The sequence below is a fragment of the Lampris incognitus genome, chromosome 4 (genome assembly GCF_029633865.1).
Source record: "Lampris incognitus isolate fLamInc1 chromosome 4, fLamInc1.hap2, whole genome shotgun sequence".
Lineage (NCBI taxonomy): Eukaryota > Metazoa > Chordata > Actinopteri > Lampriformes > Lampridae > Lampris > Lampris incognitus.
This window is the reverse complement of record NC_079214.1, coordinates 11,816,852-11,835,271: the sequence shown is the minus strand read 5'-3', so window position 1 is coordinate 11,835,271 and position 18,420 is coordinate 11,816,852. Positions and strand designations below refer to the sequence as shown.

General features: G+C 47.9%; 1 protein-coding gene across 1 annotated transcript; it reads right to left on the bottom strand.

The window, feature by feature from the left end:
* Window positions 1-15,210: 15,210 nt before the first annotated feature.
* Window positions 15,211-17,846, bottom strand: LOC130111531 (BTB/POZ domain-containing protein KCTD12-like). The gene has a single exon (XM_056278753.1). The coding sequence runs from the start codon at window positions 17,804-17,806 to the stop codon at window positions 17,024-17,026; it is 783 nt and encodes a 260-aa protein (XP_056134728.1). The 5' UTR covers window positions 17,807-17,846; the 3' UTR covers window positions 15,211-17,023.
* Between the last annotated feature and the right edge of the window lie 574 nt (window positions 17,847-18,420).

The window sequence follows — 18,420 nt, the reverse complement described above, 5'->3', positions numbered from 1 at the left end:
TAGGGACTAACGGGTCTTATTAGTTGTTTACATTATGAACTGCAACAACGGATGATGACAGAACCGTTTATTGATGGGCTAAACGACAGTAAACTGAGAGTACAGGTGAAACTCAGATGTCCCTCGACAATGACAGAGGCCGGCACTCACCATCGCTGTGGAGGCAGAAGCTGTGTTGGGCTGAACGGGGGAAACGTTACCCGCTCCAGCTGCGCTATCGCTGGTATCCCACAAAGGAACGTCGCGCGAAAGCCCGACTGGAAGTGACGTCATACCATTGTGTCCGTTTGAAGACGCCATCTTGGGGAGGTCAGAAAGCCCTACAGTGCCTGAAAGAGCATTAATAAGGGCAGTGAACCTGGAAAACAGCCAGTTTTGCTCACCCAGCCCAGTGCTGCTGTTGTTCAAGAATAGCTGAAGAAACCGAGTCAAAGAAAAGAGTTCCAGAGAGAGACCAAACAAAAAAAGTTCCAGATTTCTTTCCCACTCTCTTATGTCATACTGGTATGCGAAAATGTATTTAATTAAAATACAAGTAATTTGTAGTTTGAAAATTCAAAAATACATTCTATGCAAACTGATACTATGTTTTAGGCATTTAGTAGCATCAATATGAGTCTGACCTTAACCTCCCTACATTGAAAAGATGAGCTCTGCTAATTTCCCCATGTCATAGATTTGAAGTGGCCGATCAGGATATCTTGGAGGTGGGAGGCTGTGAATTCAGGGGCGCATGCTGGGTGGTTTCTGTCAGTCAAAGCGACTGTTGACTGACAGACTGACTGACTGACTGAACAGCCAATTGAAATGCAACTGGGGGAACGAAACAGTTAGGCCACAGTGATGCACTAGACTAGTTCTTTCAGAAGACAATAAGACTGGGCATTTAGCAGATGCCTTTTTCAAGAACGATAAATATAAGTACAGTGAAGTAAGTAAATTTCCGAGATCTCCAACTTTGCAAGCAACCAATTGAATGAGTGCCAAAGACACATAACAGTACCATTACAGCAGAGTATGATACAGTACAAAATAGTAGAAGAGAGAGAAGCACCCCCCCATGCCAAGAGCAACCTAAAAAAAAGAGTATACTCCTGTGTACCCCATAACACTGCAGTCATTTCATTTCCATTTTAGTTGTTTTTCAGCACACCTAATATCTAATGTTTTTTTTTACATTTCAGTTTTAGTTGTTTTTTAACACAACTAATTTCTCCATCAGTTCAGGTGTTAATCGCCGTCTGGAGAGTGGTAATCCATGTCTGCAAAGGAGAAGAGACACTCAACTGGTGCTGATGATGGTAAAGTGGTGTTGAATCTCACAAAAAGTTGTTTCCGTGGATATGAATCCAGCAAGGAAAGGTCCTTTCTGGGTTCCTACAGAAAGTGAAGGGTCTCCAACTCTGCTTTGCTGTGGCTGGGCAACATGTCTCTGCCCAACTGGCTCTCAGTTCCTGTTGTTGGGATTGGAAACAGTAGAGGCAAACATGGTTTGTTATGAATTTACACTAAGTTCAAGGATTTTTACTATCACAAAAATATTTAAAAATGTGACCTAAAACTAGCTACTCATTTATTTTTTTTAATTGATGAATATTCATTTTTGATTATTAATTCGTGAAATTGTTGTTTAATCTTAAGACACTGAAGTGAGAGTAGTTTACCCATACCCTGGTCAGAAGATGAAGAAATTGTCTTCATTCTCTTCAGCGGTGTTTGATGAGGCAGTTTCGCTTTCTGACACAAGGCCAAGCTCTTCAGCTGAGTGCAGAAACAGGCAACGTATCCTCTTTGCAGCTAGTTTGGGAGGCAACCACCTCAATTTGAAAAACAGGTTGGTTGCTGCAGCCAGGATGGCTTCATTGACATCAGTCTTCAGCTGCAAGAAGCTACTGAACCTTTTCTCAAAGCGAGCTATGGTGGGTTGCAGGATATATATGAGCAGAACCGCAGGTCTGAAGCTTGCAGGTCATGTAGTTTAGTCGGAACAGCAAAGAGGGTAGGTATGAGCTCACCATGGTAGCATGATGTCTGACCTTGAAGGTGGTCAATTGCACTGGCAGTGGGCTTGAGGACTGCAATATCCTTCAAGAAAATCAAGCTCTACCTCTTTAAATGGTGAGAGATGCAAGGCAGGCATGATCTCAGGAAGCTTCTCCCGAAGAAATATCAGCTGACTCAAACACATCTGTTGGTCGGTTGCTGGTTGGTCAAGTCATTGAGTATTTCTGCATATTTTGGTCTACCAGAAGCATTTCATGGGGCTGAAGTCTTTGCCATGGATGAATGATTCAGCCTGAACAGAGTTGAATTGTTTTAATTGCCCTTTTGGCATCAGTGGTTGAAACCATACTCAGTGTGTGAGTGGAACATCTGATGTGAGTTGATAGAATGATAGCACACTCTGACACTTCTTCTTCCTCTGGATCTGTTATTACAAATGAAAGATCCTATTCCTGCTTGTCTGTCTCATCCTGTTCCTCTAAAACGACTGTGGTGTTGAACTCTCAAAATGCTTTTGAGAAGTCTGATGCATTGTCAGTTACAGTAGCCACAATATATAGTTTCAGCTGTGAGTCCATATTCTGAATGGATTTCGTCCAGTAGTTCCGCAGTGCGATTGTAGGTATGTGGACTGGGAAATTGTCTGCAAGCAAGAGCAGCCGATTCACATGCATGTCTGTTTTTATCCAATGTACAGTGACTCCCATATAAGTTTTTTTTTTTTTAGTTGACCAGATATCTGCAGTGGTGCAGACATGTTGTATGCACTTAAGTCTTTCCTTCAAATTTGCTGTTTTATTATTAAAGTCTTCATAGATTCTTCTCCCAAGTGTCCTCCTGGACATGACTTTAGCACCTTGGCAAAGTTGCTGTACCAAGTCTATAAATTCTTTATGCTCAACAGTGGCCAACAGGTACAATGCCTTTAGCGACAAAGGATGTGACGAGAAGGTCAATTTTATTGTGTCACTGGACCAAGTTCAGTGAGAGTAGTTTGTTTGTATGAGGTGCTAACCTTTTTTTTTTCTTCCCCCACTGGCAAATTCCTTTTTATGGTCTTCAAATTCCTTTATTTTGACAGGGTGCCTTCGTTTCAAGTGGGTTTTAAAATTTGATGTTGCTGCAAGCGAGCCACGTGTTATGAGAGTTTTGTTAGTGCACAGCTGACACTCAGCCTCTATCTCTCCGTTTGGGATCTGCTTCACTATTTGGAAGTATTTCCCATCCAGCATTGCACATCTGAGCATTGGTGTGGCCTCTTCATCTGCAGATGTGGCAGATGATGGGCCAGCCTGGCCAGGCTCTGATGGTTCATTGCCGCTCGTCCCCTGAGATGACTGACTTCTACCTAAAGTACAATGTATAAAGAGACCATTAAATTGATTAGGCCAACCAGTTGCAGCTTATAACGAACAGCATTCAAAACACACTAACAACTCACATAATAGACACTAAAATGTAGTCATACATGTGTTATTTAACCATTATCCAGGGATGGCGTCAATTCACTTTGAATTGTAGTAACTATATAATCCATATTTCAAAACGTTTTGTACAAAAAGATGAACACATTTAGCTTTAGAGTAAATATTAGAATGAAACATTTTTAAATGTGATACATGACTTACTTTCTTAAAATCTATATGCATTTTTTTTACATAAATACTAACCTGACCATCCCCTGGCATTGCAACCACTGTAAAATGTTATCCTTATCCTCAAGAGGACTGCATGAGCTATTTCCCTGACAACTATTAAGAATGGCTACTATAAAACCCCTAAATGTAGCTATACTAGAAATTAAATTTGTCCTGAGTTACAGAAGTTGCTAACAATTAATCTTGCTAATGAAGCTTCCCACAAGATGCCACTGTTCCAGGCTGCCTGAGCGTGTCTGTGACGTTAGCTGGTATGCTAACGCTACTTGCTAGTAAGTATAATTTGCCAGTTCTAGAGCACATGTGTTTTTGCTCTTTTCTTCCATTGCATTTTTTCTTTACGGGGGGGGGGGGGCGATTTTCCCCCCTTTTCTCCCCAGTTGTACTTGGCCAATTACCCCACTCTTCCGAGCCGTCCCGGTCGCTGCTCCACCCCCTCTGCCGATCCGGGGAGGGCCGCAGACTACCAAATGCCTCCTCCGATATATGTGGAGTCGCCAGCCACTTCTTTTCACCTGACAGTCAGGAGTTTCACCAGGGGGACGTTGCGTGTGGGAGGATCACACTATTCCCTCCACCCCCCCCCCCCCACAAAAAAGGGGCCCCGGTCGACCAGAGGAAGTGCTAGTGCAGCGACCAGGACACATACCCACATCCAGCCTCCCACCCGCAGACACGGCCAATTGTGTCCGCAGGGATGCCTGACCAAGTCGGAGGTAACACAGGGATTCGAACTGGCGATCCTCATGTTGGTAGGCAACGGAATAAACTGCTACGTCACCCGGACGCCCCTTCTGTTATATTTTAGAGTCATACAGAAAGCTTACCTTAGCATGCAATATCTGATCATATTTTGATTTTGCATGATCTCCCCATGTCTGTAGTGGGTTTTCTCCGGGTGCTCCGGTTTCCCCCACCATCAAAAAGACATGCATGTTATACTCCTGCCTGTGCCCCTGACCAAGGCAATGGCAAGATGAACTGGAGTTGGTCCCCAGGTGCTGTACGATGGCTGAATTTCCCTACGGGGATTAATAAAGTATAGAAAAATTAAAGATATAGCCCTGTGTAGATAGACAGAGGTTTTTTCCTTAAGAATCAATTGTTAGGATCAGGGTCATAATCAGCCTTTAAATCTTCCAGTGTATTCCAGGCTTTACTTAGCCATCTCTAATCTGATAGAACTAAATCGGTTAATTAGAGACGTTGTCCTAAATGATGTCCCGTCAATGTGTTGAAATGCATCGTATGCATGTGACAGAGCGCAGGGCCCTCATGTCAGGGTGTAGGCACTTTGAAGACAGACTAGTTCATATTCGTCATATGCATGGCTTTAGCAGTTGTTGTGTACCTAATAGTTGCATATCTAACATGTCCTTCCCCTAATCCTTGCCAAACTACCGAGTCTTTCTATTATACAGAAAAGCTACTACAACAGCAGGATACATTCTGCATTAGCCTCACTGGCATCCATGGTTCTGTGCTTGTGATCCCTTTCGCTCTCTCTCTGCAATGAATCCATAGGGTGTAGCGCACTTTTTAGGCACAATTCACCATAATTGGTAGATACGGGCCCTTTAGAAAGCGTTTCCGGGTTGAGAGGACAAAGTGAGGACTAGGTTGGTTGGAGCAGCGCCATGTTGCTGAGATGGTGATTTTTTATGGAAGAATAAATGACACACGCGTTCATGTAGTCAGTGGGAGAAATGGTCCATCTCTACTGTCCTGCAGTTTCCACAAGGCACACACGTTGCACATGCTTTTTACCAAACTGACGCCCCCTCAGTAACCTTCATTCAGAGTCCAATTTTTGCAAGCTTGTGATGAAAGATCAGCTTCTGCGGTCTGATGCTACACTTTAAAATGACATTATTTATGTGCTCGGAAAAGGCATGTCGATTCATCTTGTGTTCATGTACTCATCGCATGTGTTGCGCTTAATACTAATGTCATGCTAGACACTGAGCCCCATTGACCTGTTGCGTCAAGCCAGATTGGGAAGGAAACCAGCAAATTACATTTAAGACAGAAATGAAAAGGCTCCTTTTTTCCCCAGGGTTCATTGTTTGGTCACACATTTCATTTTTACTGCTGGGAAAATGGGGAAAAAAAGTTAATTTCATTGAATTGTTGATGTGTTAAATTGTGACTCTCAACAGAGACCCGAAGAGGGCGTCTGTAATGACACAAAACCAGTTTATTAGAATTATTAAACGATCAATACCCGGGGCATCCGGGTAGCGTGGTGGTGTATTCCGTTGCCTACCAAAATGGGGATCGCCAGTTCGAATCCCCGTTTTACCTCCGGCTTGGTGGGGGCGTCCCTACAGACACAGTTGGCCGGATCTGGTCATGTGTCCTGGTCGCTGCGCTATAGCGCCCCCTCTGGTCGGTCGGAGTGCCTGTTCGGGGGGGGGACTGGGGTGGATAGCGTGATCATCCCACGCGCTACATCCCCACGGTGAAACTCCTCACTGTCAGGTGAAAAGAAGCGGCTGGCGACCCCACATGTATCGGGGGAGACGTGGTAGTCTGCAGGCCTCCCCAGATCGGCAGAGGGGGTGGAGCAGCGACGGCGACGGCTCGGGAGAGTGGGGTAATTGGCCGGATGTAACTGGGGAGAAAAAGGGTGGTGGGGGGAAATTCCTCCCCCCCAAAAAAAGGATCAGTACCCACACATTCCACCATGGAAAGTTCCTGTGCATCTGAGGTTTTCTTTCTGACGGTGGTGAAAGCATGAAGGAGTCAGATGAGGTACTGTTAGTGAAGGAGTCAGATGAGGTACTGTTAGTGAAGGAGTCAGAAGGAGTACTGTTAGTGAAGGAATCAGAAGGGGTACTGTTAGTGAAGGAGTCAGAAGAGGTACTGTTAGTGAAGGAGTCAGAAGAGGTACTGTTAGTGAAGGAGTCAGAAGAGGTACTGTTAGTGAAGGAGTCAGAAGGGGTACTGTTAGTGAAGGAGTCAGAAGAGGTACTGTTAGTGAAGGAGTCAGAAGAGGTACTGTTAGTGAAGGAGTCAGAAGAGGTACTGTTAGTGAAGGAGTCAGAAGGGGTACTGTTAGTGAAGGAGTCAGAAGAGGTACTGTTAGTGAAGGAGTCAGAAGAGGTACTGTTAGTGAAGGAGTCAGAAGAGGTACTGTTAGTGAAGGAGTCAGAAGGGGTACTGTTAGTGAAGGAGTCAGAAGAGGTACTGTTAGTGAAGGAGTCAGATGAGGTACTGTTAGTGAAGGAGTCAGAAGAGGTACTGTTAGTGAAGGAGTCAGATGAGGTACTGTTAGTGAAGGAGTCAGAAGAGGTACTGTTAGTGAAGGAGTCAGAAGAGGTACTGTTAGGGAAGGAGTCAGAAGAGGTACTGTTAGTGAAGGAGTCAGAAGAGGTACTGTTAGTGAAGGAGTCAGATGAGGTACTGTTAGTGAAGGAGTCAGATGAGGTACTGTTAGTGAAGGAGTCAGAAGAGGTACTGTTAGTGAAGGAGTCAGAAGAGGTACTGTTAGTGAAGGAGTCAGATGAGGTACTGTTAGTGAAGGAGTCAGAAGGGGTACTCTTAGTGAAGGAGTCAGATGAGGTACTGTTAGTGAAGGAGTCAGAAGAGGTACTGTTAGAAAGTTGAATCAAGTCCAACTGGACTTGGTATATATCCGTGAAGACGTTTCGCCTCTCATCCAAGAGGCTTCATCAGTTCGTGCCTTTCTGACTAGACCAAGCTAGTCTGACTGGCTGGTGATGAGACTCAGCATTTATCCTCTAGGAGTCGTTGTCAGAGCTATTGATATGCGTGGCTCTTTTGTGTACCGATGTTATGGCCGCGCCCGTCGCCACCGGAGCTATTGATATGCATTTGTTTAGCAGCGACGGTCGTTGGGGGGTTAGTTTCGGCTTCATTATTCAGTGGTCATGAGAGTCGTTGGAGCCGTTAGTGAGCGACTGTTGTTCTTGGAGGCTAGGCTTCTCGAGTCTCCTGGGTAGAGATGAAAGGACGGCATTGTAAGTGGGAGATGGGTGGTGTCGCAGACCTCCTCCTCTGTTGAGGGATGGTTTTTCCAGTTTCGCATAGATGGCTTCCTTCACCCCTCTTTCAAAGCATCTATCTTCTCTGTCCAAAATGTGTACGTGTCTGTCCTCGAAGGAGTGTGTCTTCCCCTTTAGGTGTAGATAGACTGCTGAGTCTTGTCCTGAGGAGTTTGGCCTTCTGTGTTGGGCCATCCGTTTGTGTAGTGGTTGTTTGGTTTCTCCTATCTATAGGTCAGTGCAATCCTCATTGCATTGTACGGCATACACCAGATTGCTTTTCCGGGTGTGTGGTACACGGTCTTTGGGATGAACCAGTCTTTGTCGGAGTGTGTTGCTGGCGCGGCCAAACATCGGGACACAAAAGAGCCGCTCAGATCTATGGCTCTGTTAGCGACGGGCGTTGGTAAACATCGGCTCACAAAGAGCCACGCATATCAATAGCTCTGTCAACGACTCCTAGAGGATAAATTCTGAGTCTCATCACCAGCCAGTCAGACTAGCTTGGTCTAGTCAGAAAGGCACAAACTGAGGAAGCCTCTTGGATGAGAGGCGAAACGTCTTCACGGAGATATACCAAGCCCAGTTGCACTTGATTCAACTCCTTTGGATAACCATGACCTGGATGAATGAGAACATTCACAGACATACTGTTAGTGAAGGAGTCAGATGAGGTACTGTTAGAGAAGGAGTCAGATGAGGTACTGTTAGTGAAGGCGTCAGATGAGGCACTGTTAGTGAAGGAGTCAGATGAGGTACTGTTAGTGAAGGAGTCAGATGAGGTACTGTTAGTGAAGGAGTCAGATGAGGTACTGTTAGTGAAGGAGTCAGATGAGGTACTGTTAGTGAAGGAGTCAGATGAGGTACTGTTAGTGAAGGAGTCAGATGAGGTACTGTTAGAGAAGGAGTCAGATGAGGTACTGTTAGTGAAGGAGTCAGATGAGGTACTGTTAGTGAAGGAGTCAGATGAGGTACTGTTAGTGAAGGAGTCAGATGAGGTACTGTTGGTGAAGGAGTCAGATGAGGTACTGTTAGTGAAGGAGTCAGATGAGGTACTGTTAGTGAAGGAGTCAGATGAGGTACTGTTAGTGAAGGAGTCAGATGAGGTACTGTTAGTGAAGGAGTCAGATGAGGTACTGTTAGTGAAGGAGTCAGATGAGGTACTGTTAGTGAAGGAGTCAGATGAGGTACTGTTAGTGAAGGAGTCAGATGAGGTACTGTTAGTGAAGGAGTCAGATGAGGTACTGTTAGTGAAGGAGTCAGATGAGGTACTGTTAGTGAAGGAGTCAGATGAGGTACTGTTAGAGAGGAAATGCAGTGACGCTCAGTGGAAAGACAGCTGGTCAAAACATGCAGCAGTACTTGAGTAAATAAATACAAGACCCACAGTACTTACTCAGCATTACCCATGATTACTTTTACTTCTGTATGGTTGCCTAAATGTGTGTGTGTGTATGTGTGTGTGTGCGTGTGTGTGTTTTGTCAGCTTCCTGCCAACAGACTTGTGCTGCGGTCATGCATTGCACATGCGTACAAACGTCCACCAGTGCATAAACTCGCACAAACACAGTAAAACACTTTCCTGTAACAACTGTATACATGTGGAAGGCCTGACTTGGACTGGAGTAGAAAAAGTCACACCAGCCTCATTTACTCCCCCCCCCCCCGAATAACAAGCGTTAACCAAACAGGGATGCGGGCCAGTTGATCAGGTCTTCTCCGCTCGGCTCTTCAGCCAACAGTGATCCTATTGTCAATGGTTAACTTCATCGGAAAATGAGCAGAGGTCCTTAAAAAAGATGTGAAGATAAGAAAGCATAAAAAATAGAAAAGATGTGAAGATAAGAAAGCACAAAAAATAGAAAAGATGTGAATATAAGAAAGCATAAAAAATAGAAAAGATGTGAAGATGAGAAAGCACAAAAAAATTGAAAATTACAAGAATGCATTGCTATGTAATGCTAACCCAAGGACTAGATTTTGTTATTTCTTTACTCCACCCAAACCACCACCCCTCAGGACATCTCTAATGTGCACAGATGAGGAAAGCTGCAGAGCTGTTTTTGCTCCCGGTGCAACTTAATGCCCCTAAATGCTTCATTTCCCCCCGTGTCCACACATGCAAAGACAACATACGCTGCTGTCGGACGAGGCTGACTCGACTCGCTTCAGTGGGCGTTGTCGAGACAGTGTGGACAAAGCTTCCTGTTTCTGATGACACGAAGCCTAGAGGAAGAGAAAAGGTCCATCTCTCCCTTTTCCTGTCCAGATGGTTGCATCAGCTGACAGTAGATAGGTCTGTATTTCTGCAGCAACATGTCAAACTTCTACACTATTTAAAGCCCACAAAGGCCCTGTGTGTGTGTGTGTGTGGGTGGGTGTGTACGTGTGTGTGTGTGTGTGTGTGTGTGTGTGTGTGTGTGTGTGTGTGTGTGTGTGTGTGGGTGGGTGTGTGGGTGGGTGTGTACGTGTGTGTGTGTGTGTGTGTGTGTGTGTGTGTGTAGTATGGTCTCATTTTTGTTTATATGGCTTCATTTTGTGAAAAATCGAGTTTAAAAAATAATGATATTTGTCAAAACTAAATAAGTCATTGACTTCATGTTCACCTTCATCTCTATCAGCAGTTTCAGTTGGGGCCGAGTGTGTGTAGTTGTCTGGAGAGCTCACACAACATGCGATGTGTGTAGTTGTCTGGAGAGCTCACACCACATACGATGTGTGTAGTTGTCAGGAGAGCTCACACCACATACAATGTGTGTAGTAGTCTGGAGAGCTCACACCACATACGATGTGTGTAGCTGTCTGGAGAGCTCACAGCACATGCGATGTGTGTAGCTGTCTGAGAGCTCACAGCACATGCAATGTGTGTAGCTGTCTGAGAGCTCGCACCACATATGATGTGTGTAGTTGTCTGGAGAGCTCACACTACATATGATGTGTGTAGTTGTCTGGAGAGCTCACATTACATATGATGTGTGTAGTTGTCTGGAGAGCTCGCACTACATATGATGTGTGTAGTTGTCTGGAGAGCTCACACCACATGTGATGTGTGTAGTTGTCTAGAGAGCTCACACCACATGTGATGTGTGTAGTTGTCTAGAGAGCTCACACCACATACGATGTGTGTAGTTGTCTGGAGAGCTCACACCACATGCGATGTGTGTAGTTGTCTGGAGAGCTCACACCACATGCGATGTGTGTAGTTGTCTGGAGAGCTCACACCACATACGATGTGTGTAGTAGTCTGGAGAGCTCACACCACATACAATGTGTGTAGTTGTCTGGAGAGCTCACACCACATATGATGTGTGTAGTTGTCTGGAGAGCTCGCACCACGTGATGTGTGTAGTTGTCTGGAGAGCTCACACCCCATACGATGTGTGTAGTTGTCTGGAGAGCTCACACCACATGCAATGTGTGTAGTTGTCTGGAGAGCTCACTCCACATACAATGTGTGTAGTTGTCGGGAGAGCTCACACCACATACGATGTGTGTAGTTGTCTGGAGAGCTCACACCACATACGATGTGTGTAGTTGTCTGGAGAGCTCACACCACATACGATGTGTGTAGTTGTCTGGAGAGCTCGCACCACATACGATGTGTGTAGTTGTCTGGAGAGCTCACAGCACATGCGATGTGTGTAGCTGTCTGGAGAGCTCACAGCATATGCAATGTGTGTAGCTGTCTGAGAGCTCGCACCACATATGATGTGTGTAGTTGTCTGGAGAGCTCGCACTACATATGATGTGTGTAGTTGTCTGGAGAGCTCACACCACATGCAATGTGTGTAGTTGTCTGGAGAGCTCGCACCACATATGATGTGTGTAGTAGCCTGGAGAGCTCACACCACATACAATGTGTGTAGTTGTCTAGAGAGCTCACACCACATACAATGTGTGTAGTTGTCTGGAGAGCTCACACCACATATGATGTGTGTAGTAGTCTGGAGAGCTCGCACCACATACGATGTGTGTAGTAGTCTGGAGAGCTCACACCACATACGATGTGTGTAGTAGTCTGGAGAGCTCACACCACATACGATGTGTGTAGTTGTCTAGAGAGCTCACACCACATGTGATGTGTGTAGTTGTCTAGAGAGCTCACACCACATGTGATGTGTGTAGTTGTCTAGAGAGCTCACACCACATACGATGTGTGTAGTAGTCTGGAGAGCTCACACCACATACGATGTGTGTAGTAGTCTGGAGAGCTCACACCACATGCGATGTGTGTAGTAGTCTGGAGAGCTCACACCACAAACGCTGAGAAGTTCCGCCAGTGTTGATTTTGAAAGGACTTGTGTTGAATTGCGTAATTGCAGAACAGACAGCGGCCTCCGTGAGGCGTCGCAGCAGACCGGATCAGCCCTGCCGGCGTGAAGACCAGGAAAGCCTGCGAGACTTCCCGGTGACACTGTTCGGAGGAAGGAAAGGTTTATTAAACTTCTCTACAAGCAGTGCTGCATCCAGTTTAACAAGCTGAACTTGACACCATGGGGAAGTTGCGTCAGCGGTGAGCGGGAGACCCGGAGTCACCGAGCTCACCGAGCTGCCCGGAATAGCAGAAAAGCTGCCTGCTCGTCACAGTTCTGGCCTCTTCTGGAGAATGACAAAGAAAGCCACTTCTGAGGAAGACTGACACAAGTCATGTCTGGAGACTTTGCTGGAAGCCACGTGACAAAATCCGAGGCCGAGTGGGGGAGGATTTTTGCGGTCTGATGAGACTTGTGAGGCCGAGTCCTTCGGCCCGGGCGCGGAGCGCTTCGTCTGGCACGGGCCGAAACGCAGTCCGGCGCCCGGTTTACGTTACGGCCTGGTCGAGCGTGCCGTGTGGTCGCTTTCCACCCCCCCCGGGGGAGGGGGGGGGCGGAAAGCTTGTTGTCATCAGGGGCAAGGGGGACGGAGTTAAACGGAGAAGCACTCCTGACGAAGAGAGACCAGGGTTTAGGGCAGGGGTGCCCAACTCCAGGCCCTCCAGGGCCGCAGTGTCTGCAGGTATTTGCTGCAACCGTGCACTTACACCACCTGATTTGACTAATTAGCCCACCTCCTGGATCAAGGAGGGAAAGGAAGTAGTTTAATCGGGTGGTGTAGGGCACGGTTACAACAAATACCTGCAGACGCCGCGGCCCTCGGGGGCCTGGAGTTGGGCGCCCCTGCATGCCTTCCTGTTCCAACAGGAACCGGGATTCAAAGCGCACCACGGAAACTACCACGGTGACGACACCGCTAAGAAAGAGGGCCGGTACTCTGCAACGGCCTATGAAGAACACAGGTTCAAACCCCGTTGAAAATCCATGGTATAACCGGAAAACTGTTGCGCAAGATCTTAGTCCTCCCACCAAGGATGCGTCGGTTTGTTTGTTTGCGCGAGACAAACAAATCGGTAACAACAAAACGTAGGATTCAAACGTACGTCCGAAGAAGAAAAAATAAACACGGTTTGGTTTTTGGGTTTTATTCACGAGGCGGAAAAAAAAAAAAACAAGTGCACATTCACGCAGCTCCCAGAAGCCGACCCGGGACGCACAAAGCTGTTTTTGTGCTGGAACTCGTCCGCGGAACATCCTGGTTTGCTGCTGATCCTCGCCTCCCCCCCCCCCCACCCCACACACACACACACACACACACACACACAGGAACACAACTGATAACTACTTGTGGAGCCAAAGGGTAATCCTCCCAGCCGGAGGGGATATCTGTACCCTTGTGTTTTGGAGAAAACCCTTCTGCCTCCCCTTCCTTCTTTCTTTCTTCCTTTCTTTCTTTCTTTCTTTTCTTTCTTTTCTTTCTTTCTTTTCTTTCTTTGTTCCTTCCTTTCTTTCTTTTCTTTCTTTCTTCCTTCCTTTCTTTCTTTTCTTTCTTTCTTTCTTTCTTTCTTTCTTTCTTTCTTTCTTTCTTTCTTTCTTTCTTTCTTTCTTTCTTTTCTTTCTTTCTTTCTTTCTTTCCTTTATTTATTTCTTTCTTTCTTTCTTCCTTTCTGTCTTTCTTTCTTTTCTTTCTTTCTTTTCGTTCATTCGTTCTTTCTTTTCTTTCTTTCTTTCTTTTCTTTCTGTCTTTCTTTCTGTCTTTCTTTCTGTCTTTCTTTTCTTTCTTTCTTTCTTTTCGTTCATTCGTTCTTTCTTTCTTTCTTTCTTTCTTTCTTTCTTTCTTTCTTTCTTTCTTTCTTTCTTTCTTTCTTTTCTTTCTTTCTTTCTTTCTTTCTTTCTTTCTTTCTTTCTTTCTTTCTTTCTTTCTTTCTTTCTTTCTTTCTTTCTTTCTTTTCTTTCTTTCTTTCTTTTCCGAACGCCGTGTTGCTCTACTGCAGCTGTTTGCAGACTTGCTCAGAAATGAACTTCCTGTTATTAAAATGTTATTCGGGCGTTATCGACATCGAAGCGAGGGAGTCGAGTGAAATTCCTGGTGGTCCCAGCGTGACCTCCGAGACCGGCCGGGTTCGCCTTGTCGACGCCTCTGTGGAGGCGAGGGGCGCGAGGAGACGGCGTGTGAATTCGCACCCAGCTCCTCCCTAGCTGAACTTCTGCTCAGCATGTTGAGGAGAAAACCGACATTTCTTATCAGTGAGTCGGACATGACACATCTCTACCCTCCTCCTCCTCCTCCTCCTCCTCCTCCTCCATGCTGGAGATACTCTGCCGCGCGGGATGACGGTCCGATAAGTGGTCTGATCTATGTGAGGCCTTACATGCTAGAACAATGACCGGGGAAATGATTCAGACAGGAAGATATTTTTTTTTAAAATGAATAATAAAGTAAATATAATGCTGGGCGGCACGGTGGCGCGGCGGTTAGCGCGGTCGCCTCACAGCAAGAAGGTCCCGGGTTCGAGCCCCGGGGGTAGTCCAACCTTGGGGGTCGAACCCGGGTCGGGGAGTTGGCATGTCCTCCCCGTGTCTGCGGGGGTTTGCTCCGGTTTCCCACAGTCCCACTAGCGCTCGCCTCCTCCGATGCCTGTGGAGTCGCCACAGGCCTCCCACAGTCCAAGGACATGTAGGTCAGGGGACTCCGCCATACTCAATTGTCCCTTGGTGTGTGTGTGTGTGTGTGTGTGTGTGTGTGTGTGTGTGTGTGTGGGGGGGGGGGGCCTGTGTGATGGCCTGGCGGCCTGTCCAGGGTGTCTCCCCGCCTGCCGCCCAGTGACTGCTGGGATAGGCTCCAGCATCGCCGCCACCCTGAGAGCAGGATAAGCGGTTTGGCTGGATGGATGGATGGATGGAGGGATGGATGGATGGAGGGATATAAAGCTATTTTAGAGAACGATCACAGGGGGAAGTGACGCTCAGCTGGTTTTATCTCACAAGTCGAGCTGCCGGAGACCTCCCGAGTCTCTCTGCCATGTTTTTGGAGAAGCTACCATGAAGACACGACCGACCCCGAAAGCAGAGACGTGTATGTTTTCAGCGTTATTACGACGCTTTATAATGCATTATACTTGGATGAGAGAGAGAGAGAGAGAGAGAGAGAGAGAGAGAGAGAGAGAGAGAGAGAGAGAGAGAGAGAGAGCACGTATGAAGCTGTTGTGGTTTGTGGCTGGCGCTCCGGGGCCTGCAGCAAGCTTCAGGGCGAGCACAGAGTTTAATTAAGGTCAATGGTGTCAGCCTACTTTGTCGTGCTTTATTTGCAAGCGCTTGAATAGAAAAGCATGACAACACAGCGGAGGGAGGGCGCGGAGACCGCCCGGCGCCTCGCCTCCTCACGTAGAAGTTACACCGTACAATACCGAGGTGTCCGCTACGTCGTAAGTATAGCCAGATATCACTTACAGCTGAGGGAAAATAACAAAAAACTTAACAGGTCTTCATAATCATAATATCATGGCAAACAAGCAAACCAATCTCATCTTCATCATCATCATCATCATCATCATCCAACGACTCCTCTTGCCGCACTGCAGAGTAATGCCTAAAAAGCATGTGATATAACAGTTAAAAAAAAAAAACAACAACAACAACAACAACAAGGGGCCAGCGACCGCACTGCTTCGGCTGCAGCTGACACGTGGCCTTTCTCATAGTCTTCCTCGTCGGATAAACAAGCCACTCTAAACACCGATGTCAACAGAAAAGATGCAAGCACGCTTAACCGGTGGCTAGTACTGAAGAATGTGGATGGCGGCCCGTAACCCGCGCCTTGCGGCCGACGTCACCGGAGGGTTCATACCGACATCTGCTGTGCCGGGTCCCGGTCTGCGGTTTGTCTTCTTTCCACTGAAGCCTGTGGCCCCGCTGCTGGAAGCCAAGCTACTCTCAGGGCAACACCAACCGACGTCTGCACACTCTCTGCTCGGATATATGATAGCGAGGGCTGGAAAACCCCACTTAGGGGGGCAACTGTACTATGGGTCCCCGATTGTCCCGCCGTCTTTACATCGGGCGTGGACGGGGAGTGGATATGGGCCCCTCGGAAGGCCCCCGTCGTGCCAGGCGATGTTGTGTGTTGCATTGCTGCGGATTTCCCAAATAAATGTGCATTTAATCAAATCAAATGCAAATTTACTACAAACCTGTCAAACCATGGGGGGGGGGGGGACTCGAGGCCTCTTAGGGGGTCCGGGGTCCGCTTTGCCCAATCAGAAAGCCCTTGTGCAGCCCGAGTGGAAGGCCGGTCTACGTGAAAGTAGTTCAGTTCAAGTTTTTCTTCCTCCACAGATTTTACTTGTTACCGACGGACGAATGGTGAGAGATGTGGTAAAGGAAGGCCCCGGGGTGGGGGGGGGGGTCAGAAAACTGTCTCTGAGGGACAAAAAGTGTAAATAAAATGGAACAATTCTTCTCACTAATTGCTAATCACACTCGGGGCCACAACATCTATCAGACAATTAAAGATTTTTTTATTTTTTTTAGCAACGTTCTCATGGCCTTCCATGGAGCGGCGGGTCGGACAGATTTGGGACCCAGCAGAGCTGATGACGCCGCTCTGTGGGAATTCCATACTTTTGAAGGCTTTGCCCTTGGGATTTTCATTTAGGACCCCTTTTTTGGGGGGGTCAGGATTTTAGACTTCGGAGCAGCTTTCTGTGGGAATGGTAGACTTCAGCAGAGGCTGTTGAGCCAACATATTTAACTTCGGCATGCTTCTGTGTTGACATTTCTTTCTTTTGAATTTAGAGTCCTTATCTGATGGACTTGGTTTTTAGAAAGCAACCGCAAGTCCCCCAACCCTCTCCGGTTGACTGCCTAACACGTCTATCCGGGGACCAAAAAAACAAACCAAAAACAGAAAAAACAGAAGAAAAAACAAAAAAAAAACAAAACAAAAAACCTGTCGCTGTCAAGTTTGAGAGTCGCGCGCGGTTCCGGTGTCCGCGGGACGGCTCCGGTGTCCGCGGGACGGGTCCGGTGTCCGCGGGACGCCTCATCGCTGGCGGCAGAACACGTACTCGGTGTAGCTGCTCCAAATTTTGTCTTCGTTCGGGTCGCTGCTGGTGTACGCGCACGTGCCCGTGGAGCTGCAGGCCACCATGAGGAAACCCGCCTCCGCCAGCCGGTCGAACGCCTGCTCCAAGAAGTTGTACTTCAGGTAGTACCTGGACGTGTACTTGTCCGGGGTCCGGTCCGGGTCGCGGCTCTCGTTCAGAGAGTCCCCGAAAACTTCCTTGGCCAGCGATATTTTGCTGCACACGGTTATCCTGGCCACCCGGCGGAACTTGGCGTCCGTCTGCATGTCCCTCCCGATGGTGTACGTGCCCCGGTAGCCGATGGTGATGTAGCCGCAGTCACCCGGGCCCGAATTGGCGAGCGGGCGGCAGAGCGCGGTGCCGGCACCGGCGGCGCCGGCGGCGGGCGCGGCCCCGCTCGGCTCCGCCGACCCGAGGCGCCGCGACAGGTCGTGGAGCAGAAAGAAGTCCGCCTCCTTCTTCAGTCTTCTCCTGTCCTGGAAACAGTCGGGGAGGACCAGGTCGAAGTCTCGCAGGTACTCCAGAACGAAGCGGAACAGACAGCCGTCCCTGTCGAAGAAGAAGCGTCCTTTGCCGTCCTTGGGCAGGTCGGCGGGTCGCCGCTGGCTGAAGAGGGTCCACAGCAGGGAGTCCGGCACCGCGGTGAGAGTCTTCAGGCAGGTGACGTACACCTGGCCCCCCACGTTCAGCTCCACTATCTCCGGGAAGGATGGTGAACCTTGGCTGCCACTTTGCGCCATGTCTGCGCTGTTGTGAAGTCGTTGGTGTCGGCGTGGTGCGTGGGAGGTGCGTGAAGGGAGCAGGCTGCCTGGCTGTGGAGGGTTCCTTATATCGGTTCGTCTGTGGGAGGAGAAGCGCGGCCGGTCGGTTAACTCTTCAGGGGGAAGCCCGCGCAAGCACAGGCGGGCGACGTGACATGTGGGTGAAGCAGAGGGACGAACTTGGTGCGTTTCCTACATTACTTTGCAGCGCGTGAGGATTTGTTTTAGGGACCCGCTGACGGGCTCGGTTCTGTTCGGCTTCCTCGCGCTGCACACGGCTGCGTCCCGCGAACCCGGCATGTGGACGATTTACATTTCATTTCCTCCGTTTCTGCCGAAAGGAAACAGACCCGAGGGCGAAATGTGGTCGTAAAGGACTCGGCTGCACCCTCAGGTGCACTTCATGAAACCCTATGCCGCGATGGCGCGCGGACGAGATTGGAAATGATCCAAATAGCGCGTCTGTCCACGTGCAAGGTTGATATCACCTCAGCTATCTATCTGTCCTCCACGATACACTTTCCACCTCCGTCAAAGTATTACCTCCATTAATGGTCCTAGTGATGAAATAATCAATGTAAACCAGTGTCAAC